General features: G+C 47.3%; 2 protein-coding genes across 3 annotated transcripts; both read right to left on the bottom strand.

Annotated features, from left to right (window-relative positions):
- Positions 1–157: 157 nt before the first annotated feature.
- On the bottom strand, positions 158–10,880 carry AMPD1 (adenosine monophosphate deaminase 1; the record flags this gene model as incomplete). The annotated part of the gene is made up of 15 exons (XM_075522030.1): positions 158–428; positions 635–745; positions 936–1,109; positions 1,586–1,706; positions 2,099–2,262; positions 2,712–2,838; positions 2,971–3,134; positions 3,230–3,361; positions 3,599–3,793; positions 4,083–4,212; positions 4,640–4,859; positions 5,089–5,251; positions 6,373–6,538; positions 7,042–7,216; positions 10,640–10,880. Coding segments are annotated over 15 exons (2,439 nt in total), but the record flags the coding sequence as incomplete, so codon positions are not given.
- Positions 10,881–17,177: 6,297 nt separating this feature from the next.
- Positions 17,178–20,899, bottom strand: NRAS (NRAS proto-oncogene, GTPase). Of its 2 annotated transcripts, none has more exons than XM_075521734.1 (5): positions 20,687–20,897; positions 19,937–20,115; positions 19,319–19,478; positions 18,443–18,566; positions 17,178–17,763 (listed from the first exon to the last, which is right to left on the bottom strand). In XM_075521734.1, the coding sequence occupies exons 1-4, from the start codon at positions 20,795–20,797 to the stop codon at positions 18,447–18,449; spliced, it is 570 nt and encodes a 189-aa protein (XP_075377849.1). In that variant the 5' UTR covers positions 20,798–20,897; the 3' UTR covers positions 17,178–17,763; positions 18,443–18,446. The 2 variants fall into 2 exon arrangements, with proteins under 2 accessions (XP_075377849.1, XP_075377850.1); XM_075521735.1 differs by lacking the exon at positions 17,178–17,763 and adding an exon at positions 17,922–18,149 and having other exon boundaries at positions 20,687–20,899.
- Between the last annotated feature and the right edge of the window lie 106 nt (positions 20,900–21,005).

Below are 21,005 nucleotides of genomic sequence, written 5' to 3'. Positions count from 1 at the left end.
CTCGCAGGACGCTCCCGGCGCGCGAGCCACCGCCCACTGGCTCGCGTGGCCGTCACTCAGGGGCAGCCCCGCCCCCCGCCGCAGGGCGCACGCAGCTGCTGACAGACGGGCCTTTACTGCGCGGCCGCCGCGGAGCCCGAGCCCTCCCCGCCCCGCCCCGCCGCCCGCACGGTCCGAGCGCGGCCCCGGGCAGGCCCGGCCCGCCTCCCGCTGGGCCCGGGCGCTGCCTGCAGCCGCAGGCCCCGAGGGCCAGAAGCCCGTCCGCACGCCTCCTAGTCGGTTTTCAGGCCCTCGGCGATGAGGTTGAGCTCGTAGCACCAGGTCTCGTAGCGGTAGGCCATGCGGATCTGAGCCACGTTTGTCTTCCGGATATCGTTGCCTTGGGGCCCCTCTTCCTGGTAGTTTTCACCCAGGAACTTGGCTTTCTCCTGCAAGAGACGAGGACGGCGGTACAGACCTCAGCGGCCCCTGTGGCAGCACCCGAGGGAGACGCTGGCTGCTGCCAGGCTCCCTCAAGGCCTTTGCAGAGAAGCCCAGCCCTGAGCACGCAGACAGAGCTGCTTGCTCAGGCAGGCAGGCAGGCAGGGACCACTGTGGGCAGGGCCAAGCCCGCCCTCCCCAGAGGGGGACCTACCTCATGGGACAGGCCGCACTGCAGGACACTGTTTCTGGCAATTTCACACATGTCACAGGTGCTGAGCTTGAAGACCTGGGCAGCAATGGCGTACTCCTCCATCAGCGGCTCCTGCAGCCACAGGCTGTGTTAGAGGCCAGCAGCTTCTGCCAGCACAGCCCGTGCTGCTGCAAGGACTGTCCCAGAGATGGCCCAGCATCCTGGACCCTCTGCAAATGCTGCTGGCTTCCCTGAAAAACGAGGCCCACACAGTCCCAGCCCCTGTGCTCAGACAGTAGGAGGTGATCAGCTCACACTGTACCTTGGTATAATGAAACTGCATGGGGTCATCTGTAGAAAGGGACACCATGAGGCCCTTCTGGTGGAAGTCAGGCAACGGATTCTTCGCATACTCCAGGAAGAGGCTGTTGTTGCTGAGTGGGGACATAGCAATGGGAATTTGGGCAAGGAAGTACAGATACTGCAACACCGGGCTCTGCAAAGATGAGCAGAGTTGCCAGGTTAGGGATAAAGTTGCTGTGCCCTCCACCTTTCCTCTGTGCCTCAGATCAGCCCAGTGCCCCAGCCAGCAAATCTAGTGCACAGAGCTCATGTGTGCAAGAAAAGAGATAGGCAAGCTAGCAATCCTCCAGGCCCCCCATGGAGCACGAGAGGCCAAGTGAGTTCAAACCTGTCTGATTTCAGAATTCGTCTAGCTCCAATGATAACAACCGTATCCGGTGATAGGTCTGTGAGGCTGAACCCCTGAAATCTGAATACATTTCTCAGCTACATCCCCAAACATGCCTGGAGAAACCCAGAGAATCATCTAACATCTGCCTGAAGCCAGGCTGCCTGTGTCAGTCTAAAGCAGAGGCACAGTTAACTGTCAGCTACAGTGGAGGCCAGCTGTAAACACCTTCTCCTCCTCTGCGATGCCTGGGCTGCTCTGTGGCAGACTACTCCACTTACCTTCTTGAGGTTGAGACCATGGGAGATATTATCTGCTGTCATGAAGGCTGCAAGCAGATGTGTGATGGCCCCGGCTTCCCCACAGTGTGGACGGAAGAGGAATGTGTTCATGCCACGCTGCCTAGGAACATGGAGGAAGGACTCAGAACAGGCGAGCAGTGGCGTTAGGTGGCATGCGATGCAAGATTCCCTGACTTCAGGTCCAGCTCTGCCCCTACTAGTGGGTCCCCAAGAATCCAGGTTGACCTAGGAGCACATTACTTGTTCTCTTTTCTCCCCTGTGCACGCAATAGATGCATCTCTGCAATCCCAAAGTTTTCACCCCAGTCCATCACACTTCCTACCGAGGAGTGTTTGGATTGCTCTGGGACATGAAGCTCCAAACTACACTGGTGGCAGAGCAAGTAGGGGCCCACATCTTCCACACCAACAATCAAAGAGCTGAGACAACTCATGAAGCAGCCCCCCTTCTGCCAGCCCATCGCAGGTCCCTTAGCAGATCCTGGGCCTCACCTGCGTAGGTTGTTGAGCACCATTATGTTGGCATACATATAGTATAGATAGTAGGTGTAGGATGGGTTCTTCTCAGAAGTCCACTGCTCTGGCTTTGGGCTTTTAGTGCAGAACATATGTCCACTATGCTTGGATTCATCATCCACGCTGTCGAAGCCAGTGATCTGCTTGCAAGGTAACAAAAAAGCTGCACCTCAAAGCTCCCCACCTCATCATGGCCAGGTAGGCTGGCTCACCCTGCCCCACTGCAGCTTGCCATAGCCCAGCTATAGCCTGTACCCCTGCCCCACCCAAGAGCAGAGTCGGGCAAGGTTGCAGACCTTGCTCCTCACAAACCCCCAAGCTCTGTCAAGGGCTAGAAATGAAGCTCACACCAAACCACTTCTCCAGGAGGTGAGTGGGCAGCATTTCTCACAGCCCCACAGCAGCCAGCTCAAGGAGTCTGACCCCTCCCAGCACTTCTGGACACACGCCCCCTTTACCAGAATGTGGCAGTAGGGCCACAAGCCTGCTGATGACAGCTCCCATGTCAGGGCCAATACCCCATTTCTTGTGCACAAACAGGAATGTGAGTGCTCACCACACCCTGACAACATCATCAGGTGACACTCACATGGCGTAGAAAGACACTCAGCTCTTTGTGGGCTTGAGGATTGACAGTTGCCTCAAACACAGGAACAAAGATATTTTCCAGCATCTTCCCAAAGTGTGGGAGGAAATTCTTAGACCTGAACACATCACTGTGGACAGAGACAGGGATTAGCTGCTAGCAGAGGAACAACATGGCCCACTGTCCCCATAATCCCTTCAGGATAAAAAATGAGGCATAGTGCACTGTAAGGCACAGCGCCTCTCAGACCCACAGCACATACTAAATCCTGGGTACTTGGATCATCCACTTCATGTTGGGGGAATAGACCCGGTGTTTGTTGAACCAGCTGGCTAGCTTGAGCCACTCCTCAGCTGATCGCCCATAGATTGAGAGGCGAGGCTCTGCGTGCTGGTACTTGGCATCCTCCAGATCAGAGCCAACCTCCTGCAAACCAGAACAGATAGTTGCATGGGGACCCTCCAGCCCCTGGGCACAGCAGCACCACAGCTTAACTGCTCTCTCCTCCCCTGTATTCTCACCTTGATGATGGTAGCAAAGTACTCGCCACTGATAGCATTCTCCGTCTTCAGATAGAGGTCACGCAGCTCGCTGGCACCCACGGGGTTGTACTTGGCATTGAACTTGTCAAAGCGCTGAAATGTCTGCCGCCCCTGGAGTAGGGAGGATCAGGGGCACATACTACACACACACACTGGGTCCAAGCGTACCAGCTGAGCAGGGACTAATCCAAACAACCCAAAATGGGAAAGCGAGGAGCTGCTACATCCTGCCACAAACACTAACATGCACAACATGTCATGGGTACACAGGGAGGGGAAAAGCCATGCCTACAGGGGTGGATGACAGTGACCCAAGAGTGGTCTTACAGTAAATGCCCTACCACTTACAGCATGGACATCCAGGGAATCCACTGTCAGGTCATAGGGGTGCAGATTAAGCTGATGGAAAAGCTGTTTCAGGGTGAGCTGTTTGCCCTTGGCATCATAAACTACACGGTCAGCATCCACACAGTATGATTTCTTGATGAAACGCAGAAGATGCTTCTGGTTCATGCAGGCTGCAGCATGGATGTGTGTGTCCACCTGAGAAACCAGAGGGACAGCTATCTAGCTTCAAGTTGGGATGCTCAGGTACCATCACAGGGAGGCTAACAAACCCCTTAGGTGAGCCCAAGTTGTGTGGGGAGCACGGCTCAGCCCAGTGGATGAACACAATAGGCCTAGGCCAAGAGCAGCCCAGTCAGCACCATCCCATTAGCAGGAACAGTGTAGGTGCCACAGACCTTGACTTTAATATCCAGTTCTCAGGGAGGGGAAGGCACTGAGACCGCTCATCTTCAGAGTCACTAGGGCTGTAAGCCTTGCCATTTACCTTCCGGCAGTTGTAGAAGTCCCGGTGAGGGTTATTCTTCAGCTCTTTCATCTCCTCCATCTCATTTAGCATTTCATGCACTTGGAACTTGGATGAGAGGAACTTCAGGCGCCGATGAGCGTAGGTCTTACTAGTGAAAGCAAAGGGCAGAACAGTGACTGGGCTCCTTGCCCCTCAAGGCAGGGGCATGGCCCGTCAAACACAGGGATGCAGCTTTCACCTGAGGTGGAGGAGCTCATGCTGGCTTGGCCTGCTTCCCTAAGGTGCTTCTCCTGGCTCTATCACAGAGCTTCGAAGGAAGGCCTGGCCAGGTGTGAGCATACCTGCAGGGTGTGTCTCCAATCCCTGAATGCTGACTTTGCGTAAGACCCCAATCAGGACAGCTGACAAGGGCCAAGGACACTTTGGTAGCCAGCAGGCTGCAGGTATGTCATCAGCAGATTCCCCCCTCCTCCCAGGAAGAGCAGGGGGCAACCCTGGCTCTGCCCTGACCTCCCTCTGCCTGCCTAGGCAGGACCTGTTCAGCTGCACCCAGCAGTGCTGGGTTGTGCACTTACACAGGCCCCTGTGCAATCAGGGCCAAGAGGAAGTTCATGTCATCAACAAAGTGCTCGAGGCTGGGGTAGGGCAGGTCCTTCGGCTCATTTCTGTCAATCGCTGCCTTGTCTCCATAGATGTAAACTACCCCATCCTTCATCTGGGCATGGTACCCCAGGTCCTCGGCGAGATTCCCAGTTTCAAAGGGATCTTGGCCATCCTTCACTGGCGGGGCGAACACTGGACCAAAAGGAGAATACCATGAGGCACAGGCTGCCAGCCAAAACCCCACAAGCCTGCCATGCTCATCCACCCCAGGCAGAGGGCAGGGACAGCCCCGCCACTGTGACACTGAAGAGGAGGTCTGGGCAAGTGACTCCCCTGCGGAGCACTTCCGAAACCCTTTTCTGAGCCCTGCCCACCCCATGCTGAAGCCAGAGAGGAAAACCCTCCAGGTGCCTAGATGTACCTGGGCCAGTGTCACTCGCCCTCCAGACCTCGCCTTCAATAGCACGCAGGTACTGAGATGGGGTCCTGGGGAACCTCTGCACAGACTGCTGCATGTATTTCTCCCGGATACACAGGGCACGGTACAGGCCTTTGCAGACAACTTCAAAATCTTCAACTGTCACCTGCAAGAGGGCTGTTGCTGAACACAACCGCGCAACTGCAACCTAGCTGCCTGAGAGATACCCTGCTGCACAAATATGTACAGAGGACAATTTTGTTGACAGCAAGATACATACTGTATCATCCCCTTCCTCCTACTGCTCTGCCTGAGCAAGGCAAAGAAGGGATGATAGGCAAAGTCCTAGACATGGCAAAGGGAAGTTCCTCATGCCAGAACCAATGAATTCCAGCTTCATCCCCCCTTACATTCCTCACTGCAAACTGTAGTTGGCACTGAAATGGAAGCCAGGCCTGGGCAAAACACTAAAAGCTATTTTTGGAGCCCAGGCTGAAACTGAAGCAGGACCAACAACATACACTGACCCAATGTGTCAAGAATTTTTTATTTACTGCACAGACAAGTGTTTTGGGCAGTCAAGAGAGGTCAGACTGGAGCAGCATGGGAGAATACCATGCAGCACTTGCAGCTAGCTACAGTCATGGCAGAAGATATGTGCCTGTGCATGGAGGGACTTTCAGCTTCCCCTAATTGCTCCTCTGCTATGCAACTCCAAGCTGAGAAACCTGCTCCAGCCCAGGAGCGAGCAACTTGCCAGCAGTATCTCAGAAGCAGCACAAATGTAATAGGAGGCTGTGGAGGAGGAGGAGGAGGAATTAGCACAGGATGTAACAGCAGTCCTGGTCAACTGGCTGTAGGTGACCCTGCTTGAGCAGGGGGGTTGGACCAGATGACCTCCAGAGGACCCTGCCATCCTCAACCATTCTGGGATTCTGTGACATGCATAGATCACAGACAGATATAGCTGTGTGCAAGCAGGAGCATGCTGCGACAGAATGAGCATAGTCTACCCTGCCATGCCCTCCCCTCTGCCCTGTCTGGAGAATCCCATGGGAAGCATGCAGCACTCCACAGAATCCTGCTAAGGAATTCAGCTCCGGATCCTCCAGGGATGCAGCAGGGCACCATCAGATGCTCTTGAGACACAGACTGAGCTGGAAGACACAGACTATCCCCACTGCACCTGGTACAGACTCCTGTGACACTGGGCACTACTGAGGGACAGGCAGGGACTAGATGAGGTGGTAGGCAGCATGGCAAGGGTATAGCCATGCAAGTACCTACCCCAGAGGCATAATCCCCCGTGATCTGTACCCGCTGGAAGTCAGGCACAGTCTGGTACAGGGGGGAGGTAGAGATGACCTCATCAATAGTGGACAGTCTGGTTATAGACTTCTGAGCCACAGGAACTGCCAATGCAATTGTCTTCAGGCGGAGTAGGCGCTTCTTCCTGCCAGCGAGGAAAGGCTCAGGCAGACAGCCCTGACTCCATGGCCACATGCAGGTGCAGGGTCAGGGGCACTTGCCACAGCCATTTTCCAACTGTGCACAACATAAATCATCTTACTGGTGCTTTCTGAGCACCTTAAACAGACACCGCCAAGAGTAGAGGCCACAGCACACAAAGTAGCCACAGACTTCCAAGCATGGTCTTTGGAAGTCACACCTTTCCAGAGAAAGGTCTCCAAGTCTCCCTCCCCCCTCTGTGGCCATTGCCGTGCTGACACCCAGGGAACAGGCCAAGGGTCTTCCTGTCCCACAGTGGGAACAGTTGGAGAGGAAACCCCAAAGTACCTGACAGATGTCCTGGGATTACCAAGGACTTATCCCATGGGCGTGGTGAGCTGTTTTCACATGCTTTGATTTATATTCCCCCTTATTTCTTCCAGCTCTGGCTGGGGATGTGCAGACAATGCTCCTCTCCTTTCCCCAACTGCCCTGGTTGTTGCTCACCGCTTTTCTCCTGTGGCAGAGCTCTCCTGAAGCATCATGTGCGTTCTCATTTCCTGGCGTGAGATGGGGCAGATCTCTTCCACATCAAAAGGAGAGATCTCTTGCCTTATCTCCTCATCTTTCACCTCAGAGGCAAAGACCTTCTCTGCGAAGGAGCGCATCGCCTCATCCATCTCTGCAAGGAGAAGGAGCAGAGTGCAGGGTCACACAGGCATCTGGTTCCCAGCCACCCTAACAGGCAGGTGCCCCTTGCAGTGCAGTCAGTTTAATGCTCAGCGGTCATTTCCTTATGACACCTACACCTCCATGCTGCCTGGAAGACTCTGAGCAGCCTCCAAAATTTGCAACAAGCTTACCGAGCCTGGGCCACACATAGTGGGCTGGAGATATACCTAGACACTCCCAGCACAGCAGAAAAGGTAAACAGAGCCCATAGTCCAGGAGTAGCACAAAAAGGCCCAGAAAGAAGCAAGTCCTTGGGAAGGGCACTTATGAGAGCATGCACTGGGGGGAAGAGGGGAAGAATGGCAGAGCCCTTACAGCTCTAGGAAGCCCAAGACCCACTTGCTCCACAAGGCATCCAGTCAGGATGAAGACAGAGGTGTAGATGGAGATGGACACAGCTGACAGCCCAAGCACTTAGTTCCCACCATCACAGTGCAGCTGAAGAGCTCCTAGCTAGGGAACCATTGTGTGGACTAGACCCCTCTCAGCCCATCATGTGCAGCATGCTGCAAAGGTGCCAGCTAATCAGTGGCACCCTCTGAAAGTCGCCATTGACACAAGGTTTGCTGGAGCTTTATGAAGTAGGAGAAAGAAGGTTAAAAGCCCTTCCACTGACAACAAAATACCACAAAATGAGAACACCAGGGCTCTTCTGGCAACATCTCCTGGAAGGGCACATTTGCATAGCAGCATACAGACACTAATCGAGCAGGTTTTGCCAGCAGTTGGCAGCTCAGCATGAAGCGTAGTCAGGATTGATGCTGAAAGATGGACCACACCACTGACATGTCAGACAGGACACGGTCAGCAGATGAGGACCAAAGCAGAAAGGACTGACATGCATGGCAGAAGTGTGCCAGACCTTTAAGAGATTTTCAGTAATGAACCTAGCCATTTTTTTCCCCACAGGGTGTTGGGGGGATCAAAACAGCTTATCCTTGTAGCTCTGAATTTGCAGTTCTAAGGTCCTAGCTGTGGGTTAGTGGGGGGGCATAACACAGGGGCTTCCTTTTCCTGCTGTTATATGGTAAGGCAAAAGGGCTTGTGCTGAGCTACAAACACATGGGAAAATTCTGGCACTAGGTCCATTTCTCAGCAGTGCAATGTCACAAAAACAGGATTTCAGTAACAAAAGTTGCTTGCTGTTGTAAAGCTGCTGTATCATCAATGGGCCCCAACATGCTTCTTAAAAGACAAAATGCAGGTGTTTGCACTATCCCATTATTGCCCACTGTTAGGGACTCTGGGATTACATGTCTCTCAGCAGGAAATGCTTTCTGCTGACACATAAGGCCTCAGCAAACATGAAGTAGGAAGAAGAGAGCAGGGGCACCATACTGTGGACTTCAACCTGAAAAAAGGAGATGAAGCACTGGATCTGTCCCCTCATGGATCAAACCCAGTAGGAGCAGGATGCATTCAAAAGAAGTTACTTTAGGCTGGATCTCTGTTAAACAAAAAAAAAAAAAAAGAAAAAAAAAACAAGCCCCAAACCCCAAAACCAACAAAGGTATGAATAGGTGTAAGGGAAATTGCAAAATGTTTCACTTCCTGCCACAGAGGAAAGAACTCCACTTAAAAAAGTTTGTCTCCTAAGCAGGAGCTCAGGGGTGCTAGGACAGTATTTAACAAATAGCAGCTTCATATATCAAAGGACCAAAAAGCTGGAACCATTCCATGAAACAGCGAGGCCCACAGCTGGCACTGCTGAGAAATAGCATCTTCTCGAACTGCTGAAAGATCACCATGATCATGTAACTGCTGTTTGTTTCTAATGATCATGTCTAGGCAGTAACACAGCAGAGCATATAAAAAGCCTAGCAATACTCACCTTTGTCTTCTGCTGTTTGAGATAAAACAGAAACAACGTAAAAACAGATGTGATCAGCCCTTCAACATCTAAGCCTTTTTGCCTATTCATCACCTCAGTGATTGAAAAGTACTGATAGTAAAGTACAAGTTTAGCCAAAGCCTTCCACTTACAAAAGAAAGAACAGTACTTGTCGCTTTGTACAATATAAAGATGTAAGTTCAGTGTTGACTGTTCCACGATACAGCCTTGGTGGTGTGTGCATAAATAAACCAGATTGCAGATGCCATCCAACCTGAGGCTCTTTGGCAGAGCTTCTGCCTTATAGCAGTCTCTGGGTTTCCCTGCAGCTGTCCAAGGGGAACAGCATTTTCTAGAACCTAGATCACCTCAGTCAACACTAAAAGCAACTATCAGATACCTAGTCATCTAATAAGACTGAGCTGTCTTGGAAGGTCTCTCCCTGCACCTGTGTCCGGGCACAGGATGCAGAAGAGCATAGGAAGAACCTAAGAGGACAGAACAGCATTCTCCTGCCTGAACAAGAAAGCAAATATTTTAGATACTCAGAGCACCAGGGCTGCTTTGCTGTTTTTTGTCCGTGACTCGCCATCTTTGTGAAGATCAGGATGGATGGTCATTTCAAAGTTTCATTCTCCTGCTGCCTATGGTCACATCTCCACTTACTCAGTAACAGGATCAGACAGCTGAGACACTGCAGTTCCACAGAGGTTCACTGCTGGTCATACAGTGTGGCATCAACATTTTGGGGGTGCAACTCATGCCCTTTCCATCTGACCCAGAAAATTCAGACTGGAGCTCTGGCATCACAAGTCACCAGCTGCTGGCTTCCCAAAGTCCAGCCTGCAGAACACACTCTCCTGGCATTTGAACTCCATGTATTCATTTGCAAACTAAGCATCCCAGAAATGCCTAGTTGACCTTTCATCTCTTTAATGGATGAAAATTACACTCATGAAGGTCAACAAACTCCCACTGATGTTGCAGGGCCAGGCTTTAATACTAGTTTCATGTACTAGGACAGTGTCTATCACACCACACAGCACTGCAATTCTAAACGTGCTCTTATCAGAACTGTTTGGTGCCGATATTCTTCAGGGCTCTGTAATGACAGTCACATGTCCCTCTGTACTGTTCTGCAAAGCCTGGCTGACCCTACTCCTGCTGCCCAGCTTGTGTTCCCCATCCCCTCGGGACTGCAGCACCCCACATCTTCTCAGCTTAGCCAGGTTGACCAGAGACTCCTGAAATCCCTCTGACCCTTTCTACAGTGATTTAATGGTACCATTACAGGATACATTACACTGTAATATTTATACACTGACAATATTTTTCTTCAGTACAAGTAGAGCAAGACTTAAACAATAATGCTATTTCTTTGCTACACTATCCAAAAATGTCTCCAAGCAGGAAGAAAAATGCTCAAAGCCCCCAGCGAGGTCCCCTGGACTGCAAAGATACCACACCATCAAAATCTCAGAGGCTGCAGGCTAACAAGCCTGCCCTGTGACTCCTTGTCTCACTACTTGCTTTCAGACCTACCTGGAATTCTCACCCGTGACATCTTTGCAGCAAGTTTGCAGAGCCTACTGTAACAGAGCACAAGTAGCTGACTGACTGCACAACAGCCTAACACTAATTTTACTGCTTTCCCTTCCCTGTAATTAGACTCTCCCACTCTAAAAGGAGAACGGAGGTCAACTATAAGACTATTTAAAGTGCAACCACAAGCACTTGCACTGAAACAGGTGAAACCAGGGCTCAAATTTAACTTTTTTTTTTTTTTTCAGTCAGGCTTTCATTTTACATTTAGTAGAGTTTCACCTGTTGTCTCGTGAAGATTGCTACTTCCCAGGACAGTTGCACCTTTCTAAAGAGGACTGTGGAAGTCAGTCTTTTAAGAGAGACTAAAACTGATGTCTTCTGTGCTGAACCAATGGTTTAAAGGAAATGCCCAAGGCACAGGGCTGACGTTTTCATCAGAACAGGAGCTGTGGATAGGTACAAATGATGTGCTCTCGCCAACCAGTGTGCTATTCAGAGAAGATTTTTCCTGAGAGAGGGGTCTACTTGAAAGACCAGATTTTAGCAACAGGAGTTGCACAAATGTCCTCACATCTTCCCAGCTGAATCAAATAAACAAACAAACGGAAAGTACAAGGAGCTATATTTTGTTCCTGAGCTTTTCAGGAGCTCCCTTTATAAAATGTTGTATCACAATAGTAAGGTGATACTCAGTTCTGTACGTGGTGAGCCATAACCAAGGCATATCTTACAGAGACTAGCACTTAGTACAATCCAAGGTGTGGCAAGAAACTCCTCCCTTAAGCTACACACGGTGGCTTGGATCTGGCAGAGCAGGGTAGCAGTTTGGGAAGTACCTCTCAGCTTGTTTTAAGTACATTCTTTCTAGCATACAGGCATTGAGGGCTGTACCCAGTCCTTTAGGGACTCCTCAAACCTACTTCACATCTCTCACATGAAGCTGGAAAACAGCTCTGTCTGAAGAAAATGGCCAGAATTTGTAGTGCCCTGCACGTTGCCAGGGTAACTCTGAGCTGACTCAGCTTCCTGGTGGGAAGTGGTAAGCCTGAACAGGTCAGAAGGATACAATAGTTTTGATTTGAAAGAGTCTTTTCCTGTTTGTTTATACTTCACTTCTTAATGCAGTTGAAAAACTGCACCGAAATCAGGACAAGTCAAGCAAAGCATTCAGGCTATAGTCAGCAGTCTTGCTTCTGATTTAAAAGGTGACTTTGCTCATAATGTTGACGGGAACAGGAAAACTAGCACCCCTGGAAATGACAACATTGCTTGGAATTATACGTGCATGTAAGGGCTTCCTGTGCTATATTTTCTAGGAACAGCTATGAAAAGGCCTTGTCACAGAAGGCTGGAATAAGTGAGTTGCATAAGATAACAGAGCTAGAAATAACAAGTCATAGATTTTGTCCATAGGTGCACAGGAAGCTTGTGGCACAACTAGTCAGTGAAGTCAGATGAGCTCAGACCTGGCACAGCATCTCCAGCTGATAGTTTCCAGAGCATCCAGAAACTCTCTCTGAAAGATCACTATTTGATGTGTACAACTTCAAAACATGCTGGGTTACAATTAAGAAATTCTCCAGAATTCAGGGAGTTTTAGCCCCACTTCCCAGATATTCCCCAAGAATATAAATGGGTTTCCCCCCACAACATGCAGAGGTGCAGCCAATAGGGCAAAGCTGGGATGCTGTTACAGTCTCGATCTCTAATACCTGGTCTCCTCTCTCATGCTGATAGCAGTCTTCAGTTTCTGAACTATTCTTGTTCTTACTCATTCCCCAGTTTGTGAGTCCCCACACCACATTATTGTTTAACTATTTCATTTAAGGTCAATAAAAACTGGCTCCTGCTTGTTTGCTCTCTCACAGGGACTGTATCTGGATAGCCCTAACCTTTCTGGATATATCAAGATCTTGGGATTCACATCTGAAACCAAAAATAACCTTTAGGGTGCAGAGGTCATCTTCCTCAAGAGGTCTCTTGATCCCCTAGCTTTTTAAATCACAGGGTCAACTTAGTTGGGTTCATGGTAGAAATATGAGTAAAGCTTGGGCATGCTGTGCTAAAGTTAGATCTACAGCCTCTTTAAACTGAAGTACTGAATACAAACAAGCCCTCTTCCCACTCTTTTTCAGCTGGAAAGTGAGTGATTCATACCCAGAGGCTTCAGAGTGGCTCTAAACCGCCACACTTTTATCTCTGAGCTGCTTTCATTCCACCTAGGTCTAGTCAAAGGAAAATGGCCAAACATGCCAGAAATTTGGCAGCTTAGGGTATTTAGCAGGATCTTCCTCTAGTTTGCCTAGCAGAGCAGCCATATCACAGGGGTAGCTGTCCAAATAAAAGCCTAGGGGCAAGTTTTGCTAGAAAATGGTTTCAATTCCTGAAGACGAAAAGTATTAACAGAGAGGGGGTAATATGGAAACTCACAGGGGCGCTCCCTGATGTGCTGTGCCTCTCACCAACAGCACCCTGCACTAAGAAGAGCCTCAGCAAGTTCTTCTCTCCCCACACTGCTCTTAGTCATTCCCTACACAGACTCCTCTAGGGCTGTTTAAATCGGCCTCTGTTCTATATGCAACAAAAGTCAGTAAATCCTTAAAGGGTGAACTAGTTTCTAGGAACAGATTGTTACAGATAACAATCATATTGGAGGAAAGCTTTCCTAATAAACCAAGGAAACCCTTGCTTTTAAGCGCCCATCTGTACTCACATTCTGAATCTCTCCTTTTGGAACAGGCAGCGACTACTGCAGCTGCACAGTGCAAGGTGTTTTACACCCCTGTTACTAGAAGTCTATTCTTAAGTTCCTTGCACAGAAAACAGATTGGACTCTGGGTTCCAGAGGCCTGACACAATGTCTTAGGAGGAACACACTTAAAGCACACTTACTGTGTGCTCCAACACAATTTGCCTTATTGCAGGAGGAAAGCCAACAGGGAAGTATTTTAGAGGGCTGAATTAAGCAACTTAAAAGCCTAAGAGAGACCATGATTTAGACACAGCGATAACTTTATAGCTGATTTCACTCTTGGAATACCAAGTAATTTCCCCTCCCTCTTTTTTTGACTTAGCAAGCATCCTTTCCAAGGGCAAAGTCAGCAAAAATATTATGAGGGACCCCACTGCAAATATAGACTCAACACTAACGCGAGATGCATGACATGGCACAGATTGGTGAAGTCATTAAAACTGGACTCTGGAACAAGCCTATGGTATGTCTCAAAGCCACTCTCACTGCTTATTCGCACTGTAGTGAACATATATGATACAGCTGTTCATACCACATTACAGAAGTGACAATTTCAGTAAATCTAGATCCCATAGAGAAAGCAGATAGCATTGTTATAAGCTCTCTGTAAGCCAGTTGTGGATCCCATGCCCAGATCACTACCACAAAAGAAACAACCAAAGAATTCAAAGTTTATTCTTTAAAAAAGTTATTTAAGAAGCAAAATAATTTACTTCAATTCAAACCAAAAGAGATGCATTATTGAAAGCAAATAATTATACAAAGTAACAACAAATTAGCCCTTGGATAAAAAGTCCAGATCCCAACAGTTCCCTACCATCCTGGAGGTTATACACAAACAGTCACTCAAGGCTTGGGGAGTAAAGGAGGACCACATACAGGATCAGAATGTAATTTAAACTTCCACTACTCTCCTTTCCCCCATAGGCCTGAAGTTGCTTGAAATCCAATTCTAAGTCATTGAACTGTACTAAAAATTACGATGGCTTAAGCATCATGGTTACTATCCAAAGTCCTCCTGATGACAATAAGAACAAAATTTGAGCACTGCTGTTTGAACAAGACCATGGAGTGGGGACACTAACAGTAACAAGCCACAGAGTTACACTATCTTGTTAAACAGCTGTTCTCAGTCCACAGTAACAGAAACATTTCTTTCAGTTATTAGCACTTGTAATTTTTGAACAAGAGCTTTACCCTTTTTTAACATTTTACCTCAAAGTTGTTTATGCCCATTCTTTGCAGTCAGGATAGTAAAGTTAGCTTGGCACTAACACGGTGTTGTGCTGTTAGTTCTAAGTAACAACATTTGGACTAAACCTACAAAACTACCTTTTCCAGGGACATGTCTTGTGCAAAAAATTCTGTGCTTATCTTCTAAATAATTTTCCCAAAAGTTCTTGGGGTTTTGTCCTTCCAGAGTTCTCTCTCAGTTGCCACCAAAATCAGGGTTCTCTAATATAGATAGCTGGAAACAAAATACAACATATTTACTTCATACTCATGACTAGTACAACACCCTGATTTTGTATCACTCACTAGATTTGAGCCTAAAATAATGCAAATGGGAGTACCACTTGTGTAGGTCAGCTCTGCAGCATCCTAAAAGCTGATGCATCGTCGTCTAAGGTTCCAAAGGTGAAATACATACTGACCTATGCTTACCAGGTCTTCTTCCCTTGTAAGATTTTATATAGCTCAAGAGAAAGGGAACACTGAAGAGAAAGTAGATGCATTTGCCAGTTCCCATACAATTCTGAGAATTCACCACTTTTGGAGCTACAGCTAGTACATTTCTAATGACAACTAGAACATGCTAGAGAATGTATGTAGAGAACAATGTAGAGAATTATGATGATGAACCTCCATCCAAAAGAAATAAATTTTCCGTACTTGACCACACAACCATCAAACATCAAATGCTAGCTGCAAAAGGTTTCCCATGGCCACGGGCAGCAGGCAGTCATGCTCTGAACTCTGCAACCCTGCTTGCCAGGAAAGAAATTCCTAAATTTCCCAAATAATCAAAAAACATACATGGACCCAGATGACAAGATCTCACCATTCAAACATACTGCAAACTCCACATTGCTGTCTTTCCAAAATGCTGAGCCTATGTGACCAGATGTGTATCCCAAAAGCTATCATTTTCCACATGTAATTTTATTAAGTGGACAACAGTGTGTCACACATCTCTTTAGAAGTGGACAGTCATCTCCTGACACAGTGCTCAAAGAATGCTTTCACAAATAACTTCTCTTCTTGCACCACATAAAAGAAAAACACTGGTTACTGATTACAGACATGACAGCTTGCAGTGATGGTAATTCTGTCACGTTTAACTTGCAGGCATGAGATCATCTTCAGATGAACTCAACTTGAGTCACAGCCAATGCTATCCATAATGCTGCCCACCACTGTGTATGTTGCCAGAAAATAATGTTTTATGTAAAAATATTGTATTTTTAATTCTTATCAGTGTCACATCAGTCAAGGGTAAAATAAATTGCAAGAAGCACTTACAAGGATTATCACGGATAAAGAAAACGTGATGCAGATTGATCCTCTTCATTCCAAGAAGAGAATTAAGGATGTAAGTAGTGAAGGAAGCAATATTAAAAGGAACAATTTCTTCTCTCAGTATTTACTGATTTCTAATTTCCATTTGAAATTGAGAACTCCAAATTAAGATGTATGAATCTGACAGCAACAAACTGAAATTAAGCCTCTTGCAATTTCTCTGCTCATACTGGTTCAGCTGACTGACTGAACGCTCCCTCTGTTGGCTGAAGGCTCATTACTCTTCCATCAGACAGTAACTGGGAATTCAGCTTTGCTGTGGGATACACTGTCTGACCACACAGAACAGAATCCAGTATCAGCAGCACAAGAACTAGGGAAGGACACAGTATTCCAAGGAACACTGCTAGGTTTTGCAACAGCAACCACACTTGTATGTCCCAATTATATGAGGTGACAATGTTTTGTTCTAGGAAGAACTCACACAGCTTATGCAGTAATCCTCTCGTACTCTGAGGCTGTTAGAACAAGCCCAGAATTCCCATCATTATATCATACACCTTCTGCATAGTCATCACTGAACTCACTTCCTTCCTCATTTTGCAAGGATGCTGCAATCAGAAGCTAGCTCCGTTGTCTGTTACAGCTCATTGCCTTCTCCCCTCAGTCTGGACATACTAAGTCCGTGACAACCACTGCACCAAATACAGTCAACCTAAAATCCCACACTCCTTCCCTGACAAGGAGACTCTCCAACTACTTTTTACAGAGAGACATTTTGAAGAGACTATGTTTACAGTCTGGTGGTAAGAATATTCAGAATAAAATAATTTGCAAGTTACAGAGCTGAATAACAGCTGTCCAAACTAACTAACCTCCAGTTACTAGATTAACTATTGAGAAGCTGCCCATAAATGTTGGCAGTTAATGTTAAAAATGAACAGCTGACTAATTTGGTCCACCTTGGAAGAGATCTGAATGCTGCAGAAAAACAATAGAAAATATAAACAGTTCCACCTAAAAAGAAAGTAAGAAACAGATGCAGTACGTCCCCCTCCCTAGTTCAAGAGTCTTACAAGTGCCTGCTGGATCTTCCAGCCTACAAATTCCTGTTTTAATATCCTGTCAGGCAAAGAGATCACCCACACAACACTTGCCTGCTTAAGACAATGAGCTCCCAAGAAATTCCAGTCCTTGGGGTTTTCCCTCAACCCAAGGGAACAGGGGACAACTTCAAATCTTCTTAGCAAACAGGCACTTAAGTTAGGAAAGGTATCTCCTTTTTATTACAGAAAATGAAGGATCAGTTAAGTGGTTTTCCTGGCACAAAGGAGATGTTTCAAATATGCTGTACGGATGCACAGAGAGCAGATACCGATCTGATACATGATAGGAGCATTCACGGTGGCAAAACCATTTCTGACATTACCTGCCAAGCAATGATTAGTGCCACTCCTCTGACAGCACTGCAAATCAGAATCCAATAGAAAGGGGACAAACATCACTTCTAGCTTTTACTCTAGAGGTAAAGTGTCATCTTTTTCACAGCATTTAGTCTCTATAGTTCACTTTTCTTGTGACTGGTTTTCCTCTTGAACAAACCCAGATAACACAGTGAAAAAAGAATCCCAGTACATCAAGGGATGCGACTGCTCCGTTAGCTGAGCAAGGAGGTAGACGCCACAGATGTTCTCTTCAGATGGAGCACAGAAAAGGACCTTGTGCTAATTAACCGGTACCAAGATTCTGGTCACTGGCACCAAAATACTGCAGGGCATCAGCATGAGACGCAATACAGTAGCATCGAGACTCGTCCAGCAGCTACATCTGAACCACGTATTCTTGGCATCTGGAACAGAAAGGCATCTCTAATTAGCTGCTGTCCACCTTTGTGATGGACGTGCAGTGCAACAGCATAGTACCAGTCCTGAACTGGTCTACCTGTTTTTACAGTGACAAGCAACATCTTTTAGGTAACTGTTGAAAAGAATTTCACTCAGTTGGGGAACTCATAAATTTCATTACTTGCATTATTTTATTTGGTTAATCTTTGAACAGTGCATGTTCCAGAGGAACGCAGCTCAAGACAAGCTGCGCAGAAGTCAATCAATCATCAGCAAATGAAGACTGCAGAATTGTGCATGCTCCTCTTTCCAGTTCAGGTGTTTCTTGTGTACAAGACAGAAATAACACATTCTCCAAATAGGCAAAATGGTTTCCCAAAGGAAGGAGACACTGACAAGAATGATACAGAAAATCACACAATTATCAGTTCAGTGGATATCCACAGCTACAGCCAAAAGGTTGCTGGGAATAGAATTTCCTTTTCTTAAGCTTTGCTATCTACTTAGAGAGGAAAAAAAAATTTGTGGAAGTAATTAATTGTAGGATCTAAATCTCTGGGTATCGATGGGTTATATAACAGGGAAAACACCCACCTACAACAGTTAGTATTTCTAAGCTATGCTTATCAACAACTGAAAGCCATACATACAAGAAGCCAATGAAAAACTTAAATTACAGCTCACCTTATCACATCACAATGCAAGACAATCCCATACAGCCTTGATTCCCATCTTCATTGCTGTTGAGCTTTTTCATCCGGTACTGCCGGATCTCTCTCACCAGTGTGTAAAAAGCATCTTCCACGCCCTGAATGCAAATGATCCAGGTAAAGTATTTTCTTTCCTGAAGCTTTTGAGATCACTGTTCTTTCCATCACAGGATCCCTTAACATATTTGAAAGACATACTTCTACAGGAAGGTAGTAGCCAGCTTATCCCACAGTTCATAAAAGGAAGAAACTAGCACTTACGTCCAAAACTCTCCACTTACACTGTTAACTCCTCCTCTGAGGCAAACATCCAGGGTAACAGCCATTAAAAGAAACAAGGCAAAGTGTAACTGTAGAGAGGGCTTAATAATTACACCTTTTCTGCTTCATTCCACACCGATGTAGGTAGAACACAGGCTGACTGGACAGAGCCACATATTCAATGCAACTCTGAAGAAGTCTATCAGTCCAGTTTGGGGAATGCTTTCTGTAAACATAACCTTATAACTGGCCTTCATTAAGAAACCAGAAAACCAAACAGGCCTGGATGACTAACCGCACAGTCTGACCGCTTCTCAGCGAGAGCAGATGAAGCTCTCTTCTTACGAACATGACCCGCTCGAAAGAAAATCAATACAAGTCAGAAGTGATCTGTGTGCTGACCTAGCCCAGTGGTAAAAACAGAACTCTTTCAAGCTAAAGGTGAGTGGGTAAATCAAAAGCTAAAAATTGCAAATGGATTAAAAAATGCTTACTCCTATAGGTAAGAAAAAAAGTACATGGGAAAATGTTAGACCATTCTGCATTTAGCATACAGGCAGAAGTCAGACCAAGAAGGGAAGCATCTTACCTGTCTTGTTTTAGCAGATGTCTCTATGAAGGGGATTCCATAGCTTTTTGCTAATTCTTGAGCCTGTTTTGTGTCTACTGTTCTTGTGGGCAAATCACACTTATTCCCAACTAGCACCATTGGCACATCATCTGAATCTTTCACTCTCTTGATCTGTTCTCTTTAAAAAGACAAATAAAAAAAGTTAGGAACTATTTTCTAAATGTAAAAGCTGTTTTAGTTCAGCATTCAACCAACCTTGTGCTACAAAAACATAAAAGCTGGACAGGATCTCAGGGGTTCTAATCTACAGCAGTACGTCTAATAACTTCACACACTCCACCTTCTGGACCATGCATAGCTCCACTCCGATCTGCGTTTGCCTTCTTACCTTTTCTTAGAGATCACGTTCTGTATGCTCTAAATATAATTTGATTAACACAACAACCCAGGCGACCGTCCCACTCTCAATTGACTAACAATACATAGACACAGAACACAGACAAGCTTGAAGAACATTCTGAAAGAAGTGGGAGATTTAATATTTGTCTATTATTTAGTCTTCACTGGGTCTAATAGCAAATGGGTCTGACACCTTTTCCAGTCTTCCCTCCCCTGTGGTAAAGACCCAGCTCATACCTGTAAAGGTTAATATCAGCAAATGATTTACTGTTGTTAATGGCAAAAACACAGAGGAATCCTTCCCCAGTTCTCATGTACTGGTCACGCATGGCACTATACTCTTCCTGTCCCGCAGTGTCCAGGATGTCTAACAAGCACGTCTCTCCATCAATAACAACCTGCTTTCTATACGAATCCTGCAAAATACACAAGCAAATTTTAGATTAGAGAAAAATGCTGTACTACTTCTTTCCACCTCAGGTGTTACTGAAAAAAAATAAAAAGAATAATTAAAAAAAAAGAAGAGTATGATTCAGAGGAGCTTTTCTAGCCCCCCCAATGAAAAAATAGCAGTATCTGTCGGCATTTGAAATGTTACTCTAAGCCCTCTCGACCTTTCTTACAAAAAAGAAAAATCCTGTTCTTCGTAAGAAATTCCTCAATTGGTAGACAGAAAAAACGTATTATAAACAGCACCACGACTAGGATCTACAGGCTACGTAGATCGGTGGTGACTTTTTTTGCTGCCACAGCCGGCTGCCCAGCTCTGCTTTAGAAGGCAAGAAGCAGAATACGCAAGGAATCTTCGAGGAAGTTTTCCCGGAATTTCCCATCCTCTGCACTCTGATCTCACGTCTGGAGTTTTCAGCAAAAAAAGCCAGTAGCAGCCTCCCGTCTCGGTTCACACGAAGCTCCCCGCCCGGGACCGTCCCCGCCGGCGGTGCCGCCCCTCCCGCCGCCGGCTCGGCCGTGGCCGCCCCGGCTCACCTCGATGGTGGGGTCGTACTCGTCCACGAAGTGGTTCTGGATCAGCTGGATGGTCAGCGCGCTCTTGCCGACGCCGCCGGCTCCCACCACCACCAGCTTGTACTCGGTCATCGCCCTGCCAGCGGCCTCGGGCGGAGCGCGGCGCGGCCCGCCGCCAGCCCCCTGCCCGCCGCCCCGGCCCCCGCCCGCCGCTCCCGCGAACGCGGAACACCCTTCCCAGCGGCTTCCGGCTTCCGGCCCCGGCACGGCGTCATCAGCCTCCGCCGGAAGTCTTGCTGCGCCCCCCCCCGCCGCTTCCGGACACGTGACGCGGGCGGAG

Source organism: Mycteria americana, chromosome 20 (assembly GCF_035582795.1).
Source record: "Mycteria americana isolate JAX WOST 10 ecotype Jacksonville Zoo and Gardens chromosome 20, USCA_MyAme_1.0, whole genome shotgun sequence".
Taxonomy (NCBI): domain Eukaryota; kingdom Metazoa; phylum Chordata; class Aves; order Ciconiiformes; family Ciconiidae; genus Mycteria; species Mycteria americana.
This window is presented reverse-complemented; position numbering and strand designations above follow the sequence as displayed.